This window comes from Mercenaria mercenaria, chromosome 7 (genome assembly GCF_021730395.1).
Source record: "Mercenaria mercenaria strain notata chromosome 7, MADL_Memer_1, whole genome shotgun sequence".
Taxonomy (NCBI): Eukaryota; Metazoa; Mollusca; class Bivalvia; order Venerida; family Veneridae; genus Mercenaria; species Mercenaria mercenaria.
The window spans coordinates 3,392,921-3,401,605 of record NC_069367.1 but is presented as its reverse complement, the minus strand read 5'-3'; the positions used below and the strand labels follow the sequence as shown (position 1 = coordinate 3,401,605).

The 8,685-nt window shown below is 33.3% G+C and overlaps 1 protein-coding gene across 1 annotated transcript; it reads right to left on the bottom strand.

Annotated features, from left to right (window-relative positions):
- Positions 1 to 1,527: 1,527 nt before the first annotated feature.
- On the bottom strand, positions 1,528 to 3,285 carry LOC128558740 (uncharacterized). Its single transcript, XM_053548918.1, has one exon. It carries the CDS (start codon positions 3,283 to 3,285, stop codon positions 1,528 to 1,530), a length of 1,758 nt encoding a protein of 585 aa, XP_053404893.1.
- Positions 3,286 to 8,685: the final 5,400 nt, after the last annotated feature.

Genomic DNA, 8,685 nt, shown 5'->3' with positions numbered 1-8,685 from the left:
ACTGTATTTCGAAATAATAATTAAAAGTAATCAATAAATTGCTTAATTTATATTCTTTCCATTGACCAAAAATTATTTATATCATTTATATTTTAAGAAAGTTTGAGCCGTTAGAAAAACATCACTATTTACAAAAAAAACATGGACGTTCGGCGTCTGCCCATCCGATCTTTGTCTTATCAGTTCTAAAAATACAAAATACAACGGATTTGTATCAAACACGATCTCTTCTATACCATTAAAACACAGGAATATTTGATAAACGAAAACATCTTTACCAATATTTTACCTTACAATTACATTTTCCTCCGTATTGTCCGTACGACGGATAGTTAAAATATTCTGAAGAAGTTGGTCCCCTTTGAAAATGAATGCCATTTGAAAAGAAATAAAAATAAACAATTGCTGAAAACTATGTTCCACCTAGTTATGTGAAATTCCATCACTCGTACCTACTGCAAATGCATCAATACGAAAATAATTTTTATGTAACAACTCTTTGAAAACGGCGAGTTTTTAAAGCCCTTTGACTGTCCGGAATTGAGGCCCCTTTAGGCAATCCTTCTCCGGAATTCAATGTTTATATCAGTATACTGACACTTGTTTCGTTGAGTAATATACATGTTTAATATGCTGTTCAATTTTCATGTGAAACAACTCTTTCTTTTTATGACTAGGTGTTGTTTGATTTTTTTCTTTGATATCTTTAACGAAGAGAACACAACGGAAAATAAATTACCACTTGTTTAATATCAATAATACACATTTACTGAACTGCGTGTTTTAGATATGAAATACGCGATTGAAATGGGTTAGTATATTTTCCCGTTCACGACCATGGTTCTTATAGAATACCTGGGGGTATGGTATAACATGTACAGAGTCATTTTCTTTCTGATCTGGCGCCAGTGGGACGAACATCAATTTTATCCTCGGCTTCACCTCGGACAATATTGGTGTTCGTCCTAGCGAAACGGTTTCTTACGTCTGTAAGAGGACACTTTTGAAGAAAAAACTCGTACTGTATCTATTACAGAATGTCACACTCTCTGCTATGATAATAACTACCCAGTCCAATAAGCAAAACTGTATAGAGCTTATGATATAATACAGTGAGCATCTTTCAAACAGTTAGTTCATTTTTTTTTATACTTTAAAGTATAAAATCCCCAACAAATGAATTTAAGTTTATTAGTATAAATATATAAAATGTATATTAACAATTGTCCAGTTTTTCAGTGGAAGTACACATTTACACTATGCCTAGCTATACATGCATTGTGTGTTCAAAATACTGGTTATACACATAGGCTTGCTAATTATGTCTACATAGATACTACAAAGCAATTGTTCATATTTTGTACTTTGAATTTAAGCAATCAATATCATTCAGATAAACAGAGGCTATGTGCAGTTTTGAAAGTGCTAGATGAGTGTGTAGATTGTATATCAAAACATGTTTCTATCAAATATATAGAGTATCTTTTAGGTCACATCTCTGGTTACTAAATGAAAACAATAATGAAATCACCCAGAGCCTGTAAGATTAAACAACTGTAACTTCAATTCTCCCTCACAGCAGTTTGTGACTGCAAGAATAGATTGATCCTTTGAAACACAGACTCTGAATGGATAATCCATATCTACCTTAAACGATGATAGGATCCGACCTGTTTGAGAGATCTGTACAATGGAATTTGTATCTTTATTGCAAACCATTATACAGTCGGATGGACCTACTGCAACACCAAGTGGTTCCTTGATCTGGTTGTCCTTGACAACGACTCTGGTGTTAGATTCAATGTCGTATATATAAACAGTATGATCGTGCCTATCGGTCAGTATCATCTTCCCAGTATTCCTCATATAGTTGCACGCACTAGTGTCTATAGAATATTTCTTATTGGGAAAGCTGATGCTGAAATCTTTCTCTTCTCCTGACATTGATACAATACGAACAGGTGTTGTATCATCGATAGTTCCAACAACAAAGTTTCTCTCATCTTTCAGACATATAGAGTCATACATTGTCTTAACTTTACATGTCCTGATCAAAGTTATATCATTAGATTTATTAACACGTAAAAAATCTATCTGGTATTGACCACCACTTGTTATCGCCACTTCCTCTTCAGATACAGCAACAACACTCTGTGCATTATACGATAACTGATATGATCCTACTTCCTCAAGCTTCTCATTGTAAATCAAGCATTTCTTGTTTTCATTATCCACGGCAACCAGTCTACCATCCGGCAGGAAATCCAGTCCTGAGTATAACGGTTCCTCGACATCATCTCCAGTCTGTTTCAGATCAATGGAAATAATCATCGTTAACTTAACAATCGGATCTACAGGTGCGGCAGATTTCTTTGCTTCAGGCAGGGTGTAACTTAATGTTAGCTTTCCTGGAACGTAAGCAGAAATGGGAACTGGTGGCAACTTTAATGTTTCATCAAATCTAAAGGAAATGGTAGCAACAGGTAACTGTTGACATTCATTGTCCACGTTCCTGTAAAGTTCATTGACCTGTTTCTTCAATGTCCCTTCTACTATAAATTTCTGTGATGGCGTCCCATTCAGCAATACTGTATCAACAATTTCCAGTGACTTTGTAGCATCAGCGATATGTTTCTCACCGCTGGATCGTTTCTTTGCCAGTTTATTAGTTACTTCAGCCTGAAAAATGTCATTTTTCTTGGTAACGTAAACTTCCAAGTCGTCGAACATTTTATTCATGTCTCCTCTCATTTTTTTACTTTCCACAAATATTGCTTTGATATCTTTACTGAGTTGTTCTTTCGATGATTCAGTGTGTTTTACAATCATCTCCGCCTTTGATTTTACTTCTTCCAATTTTCTCTTTAACTTGGAACCAGCAGAATGCGATTTTCCGGCAATCTTCTGTACTTCTACGACGCTATGGCATTTCCGGTGATCCACTATAGCACAGGTACTGCAGCAGAGCTGGTTCTCGTCTTCACAGAAAAATTTCAACAATTCACAGTGCTGTTCACAATTGTCCATTCCTTTCATAACAAAGGAAATTGGTTTCGATTTCACTTCTGTCACATTCACTAACTTGTGATTTTTCATAAATGCATAAATTGTATGTGCTTTTGAACATTCATTACACTGAAATTCCTCACAGTCTGAACAAAACACATCAGCCGTTGTTTGTAAATCCTTTCTTGAACATGGCTGACATAATGTTTGTTCTTTATGCCCAGGAACAGCACCGCCGGAGCTGTTTATAGCTGAATTTAATTTATCACATTCCGCCATTTTAAACGTGTTTTGGCAAGTGACTCAAAATACCGCGTACTGTACATTGATTTAACGTTTTATCTGTCTTATATCACAGTGTTATAGCTGGGTGGAAAGAGGAAGTAAATTGTCTTTCAATTTGAGTTAGATATGCTTATAAGGTTGATATTTTATACATGATTAAAATAATTAAACTTGTAAAGGCGTTTATACAGATACACACAATAAGTGGGTGTCTTTACATGTTCCCTTAGGCGACGGGAAGTCAAAACGTCTACGAGTTACGTAATCTCTTAAGTTTTGTACGAGATCAAATATTTTTTCTATATTTTACAAATGCCTTCGTGCTGGTGCTCCACTAAATCGTCTTGACAATCTGATGAACGTTCAAATCGTGTTGATAAACGGATTCAGTCGGATTGATAAACGCCCTAAATCGGCTTGAAGGACGCACTAAATCGTCTTGATGAACACACTAAATTGTCTTGATAATTAGACTAAATCGTTTTGACAATTTGACGTAATCTTCTAATGCACTGCGTCGTGCACTAAATTGGCTCGATAATTGTTCTAAACCGTTTTGATAATTTGGCTAAATCTTCTAACACATTGAGTCGTCTTGATGATTGCAATTAATCGTCTTGATGATTGAACTTACGGAAGCCTCAAAGGGACTCCAGATGTGAGAAAATGTTTACACATGTCGACAATATTAAAGCGATATAACTAAATCCTTTTGGTATTCTCGTCTTAAATGTTTCGAATTAATGTGAAATAACAAAGCATTTTGCCATCAGTTTTCCTGCAAAGGAAGAAACATTGCACATTTCGAATACTTCTTTGTCGAAAACATTTTGTAAACCGTTTCTTGGAAAAACTTTTTGTGGAATGCTTATAAAATATTGCAATTCACATCTAAATATACTCGCAATCATGCCGATTTCTTAACTTCGCAACTTACGTTTTCTGGCAAAGACAGAAGCACAATTTGCATTTCGTATATTTTTAGTCAACATATAATATTGTAACTGGCATCTCGAAATAATAAATGCAAGAAACTGTTACACACGCACGGAACCGCTGACATGGAGTGTTGAAAAGGTAAGGGCTCTGAATTTTATTCTGTTATTTTGTTGCATAGTTTGTTTTCTATGTATTGTATGATACCATAATATTCACTTATAAAATTCTGAGATTTGATATATTGATTTTTATTGACTCAAATTTTGATGATAATATGTGTATTTCCATCTATTACACACCTATCCCTCTGTTCCACCAATGTTCAACCTAATTAAAGAAAGGTGAGATCCTTGTGCTCAGATTTTTCTGTGCACGTGGACAGGTTGTTCTGTCTACCGAATCTGTCTTCGTGCAGGGGAAACCCTGACCACGCCGTCTCTTTAATCAAGTTAGCATATTATATGGAAATTATAATATTAACGAGATGGTATTTAAATAACTGAACTTCTTTTTGTCATTTTTCAATATTATGGTATACGTGACTATATGCCCAGTCCTGTGCGGAGCGTCACACCGAATTCTTTACCTTCAGTGACAGTTCTATTTTTTCTAAGGTTTGTTTGGTTTTCTTAGATAAGCTAGAAAGGTTTTCAAAGATTCTCGTTTTGGTACTTCAGGAAACAGTCACACCATCTCAGAGCCAGATTGCTGATATTGGTCCAACCGCTACTCAGACATCACAGTTTTCCAGTGTGCTGGCATGCGTACTGTAAGTAATCATAGATACAGTTTTTTAAGCTTTTTTTTTTTGGATGAAAAAGTAGTAATGTTATATCCATCGTGTCATTTTATATCGGTGAATCTTAACATTGGCTATAGTTTTGTTCCAACGCAATTTCAAAATTTAGAAATCCTTTCTTTAAAGAGTAAAATGAAATGAAAAGAATTTATCATGCACATTACTGCTTCAATTATTAAATCAAAAATGATTGTCATTGAGCGATCCTTATGATATTTTGAAGAAAGGAAACATTTGAAATGTAAGACTTCAATCTTTCAAATTTGAAATCTTCAAAAGTACTTTATGACTGTTCTGTAATCGTTTATATTTTTTTTGCGAAAACTTGCTGCTAGAAGCGGCTTTCTATGATTGACCGTCAAACAGATGCTGAAATTTGTAGTCTGACTTAAATATTATTTTTCTTTTCCTTTGTAATATTGTAATTTATTACGTTGTTATGTACAGCTACTGCTGAACAAACATCTTATATTTTGGTTGGTTGTTTACTGTGTCTAGTAGATTTGACAGCAGTATTTCGAGTAATTTGACAGCAGTATTCTAGCAGATTTGACAGGAGTATTTCTAGTAAATTTAACAGCAGTACTCTGGTGAATTTGACAGTAGTATTTTAGTAAAGTTGACAGTAGTATTTAAGTGTTGTATGGCGTCTGTAAATGAATGTTTATTCCTTTAATTTAGTTAATATTCATGGTTCTTTAGAGTCATGGAGGCGTTTGCACATTTTATCACCTTCACGAAAAGACTTAGACAGACCGGGCTTTTCTATTTCGCATGGGCGCGTTCTGTGCCTGAAAACATATTTTTAAAGGGTATATTTTCATTATTTGTCATATTTCTATGAGAAAGAATTTCACTGAAAGGTGAAACATTCTGGTTCATATCAAAAGAACCTTCGTGGTGGTAACAAGTAAAACATAATTCTTAACATTATGCTGATTTTTTTTTTTCTGTAATATTTGTTTGCTTTTGTTTCAGCACTGTTCTTAAAACAGTATTTAGATTTATATTATGGCAGTTAATTAACCTAACCAGTGTTCCTGGATTCTGTACCAGTATGAACCTACTCTCCACAAGTAATTACCAACTTCTCCACATGAATCGGAGGTTGAGAATAATGGTTTCAGAAACAATGTGTTTCATTCAATCGTTACAGAGAATACATGCCTTGCCCAGGGATTAAACTAACCACTCTGCCATCTATAGACCTGCACTCTCTCAGCTAAGCTAAGCTAAGTGGGTAGGCTTTTTTTTCATTCAGAGATTTCCCTATATGAAACATTCTCTTCGTTTCAGAACTTGCATTTCATACTTAAACTGGTAGGATTACATGTAGTATTTCACTCTTTATTTAAATAAAAATCTAATGTAAAAACCAAATCATTTACAAAACTTGGACTAACATCTTTTTTGAAATCAAAACCCGTAGTTTAAAGTTCCTGAAAACGTAAGTCTTTATTGCCGTGTTTAAACTTGGACTAACATTGTTCTTGAAACCGAAACCTGTAGTTTTAAGTTTCTGAAAACGTAAGTCTTTATGTGCCATGTTTAAACTTGGACTAACATCGATTTTGAAATCGAAACCTGTAGTTTTTTTAGTTTCTGAAAACATAAGTCTTCATGTGCCGTGTGTCGGCCGTAATATTGCTAAGTGTGGTTCTTTGAGTCCAATCATTGTTAACTATAGCAAACGTTCGCTTAAGCCGGAGCTAGGTATGAGGTCGTGTGTACATTTCAAAACAATTTCTTGCTATTCATTAAATCATGAAGCGTTGATTTAAAAACAAATGTGTAGGGTTGTATATTTAGTAAATTACGATAACCTTCAAACCGCCCATACTTTTCATGCACTGTTTGAAATTACAGATGTACAAATGACATGTTTGAATAAGATTACCAATTGATTGTTAACATGATACACTTGGCAATATAAAACAGTTTTCCTTATTGAAAGGTTGAACATATAGTGTGTATAGCTGATATAAAGACAAGCTTAACTTGCAAAAAATACTTTATGTAATATCGGCACCTAGATAACATATCGCATCACTGTAAAACCATTAATTTTCGTGGCTTGGTGGGGTCTTGAATTTTGTGCTTGTGATGGCTTAAGAAAATTAAAATTCAAATAAAACAAGTAATATTTCCATTCATTTTATGGATTAATGTTGAACGCGTGAATCCATATCCCCCACGAAATAGCCGTTTAAAAAATGGCCCGAACCATGAAATGTTCGTATCTATACAATTAAACAACTTCACAGTGTTTAAGTATTCCCTGTTAAACGTTAAAACTGAACATGTTAAATTGAGCGTAAATAAATTTATTTTATGTAGAATATCCTGGTTAGCAATGATTCCGTCGTATGATCAATGTTTCTTTGAATTTTAGACACTTTGAATTACAACTTTTATATATGATGTTGAAAATTCATCAACCAACACAGTTTTGTCAAAACATGTTTTGCTTTAATAAGATTCTTCAGTTGACGGTAACATACACAATGATACGTGAAATACGGAAATGACGTCGATGCGCCAGATGGACTTCGACGTTTAGACGCCACAAATGGTTGATAAAAGTGCATCATGAAATAATACGTCTATGAATGTTAAATAATATACATTATTATACTATTTTTCAATGTAATAGTTGTAGACGTTATAATTTAGATAATACACATAAACTCATCATTAATTAACTGGATCAAATGATACATGAATTTCCACAGAGACTCGGCCAGTAAATAATGATTAAAGAAGTGGAAATAACAGTTAATTATTGAAGATTCAAATACAAAAGTTTTAAAGGTAACAGAGATTCATCTTAAAATTCATAATGCCACGATAAAGGCAAACTTTGTTATATATATCAAGGAATGACATTAAATTATTTAACAAGATAATTGAACATTTAAAAAAATGTACATATAGTAGTAATTAATCTAATTGTTTATAATATTATGCGCTAATTTATTTAACAAATACGATCTATGCCAGAATTAATCAAATTAATTTCCAAACAAAACTTGCAGACGGGATTTATCAAAATTTTATATATAATAAAGGGAGGTAATAATTAAGATGCATTTTTATTTTTTTGTAAAACGTCGCCATAAAAATTATTTATATTTACAATAAATTGAGAATATAATTATGTTAAAAATTAAAACTGAACAATTTTGGTAGTGTTAAGAATATATGGAAAGCTTACGTAACTGTATAAAACATGCAGTATATAATTGTGTAAAACACAACATCAACAAAATCAAACAAACATCATACACATGGTGGGGGACATTTCAGTACTCTAAAATGTTACTCTGAAAATTTATATAATGATTTGAATTCATACCGTTCGGATATAAAGTATCTAATTTATGAATCTAATACGTCTCATTGAGAAGTCTATCCTAAGTCAATCGGCATAAAAGAAGTCTTCCATTGAATGTTCAGTAGAATTGAAATGAAGAGCAACATTTGATGAAAAACTTTGGTCACATATACTTCTGATATCAAATTTATGACTGTTCATCCGTGTCAACACAAGTTGATGCGTTTGACCGACATATTGTACTTTACACCTTTTACATGTGATCAAATAAATAACGTCACTAGACGTGCAGTTTCCACCGAAAAATATTACGAAAGTTTTC

Bases quoted from the DNA above. Each gene is read 5' to 3' on its own strand.
- LOC128558740 (XM_053548918.1), bottom strand. From the start codon at position 3,285: ATGGCGGAATGTGATAAATTAAATTCAGCTATAAACAGCTCCGGCGGT.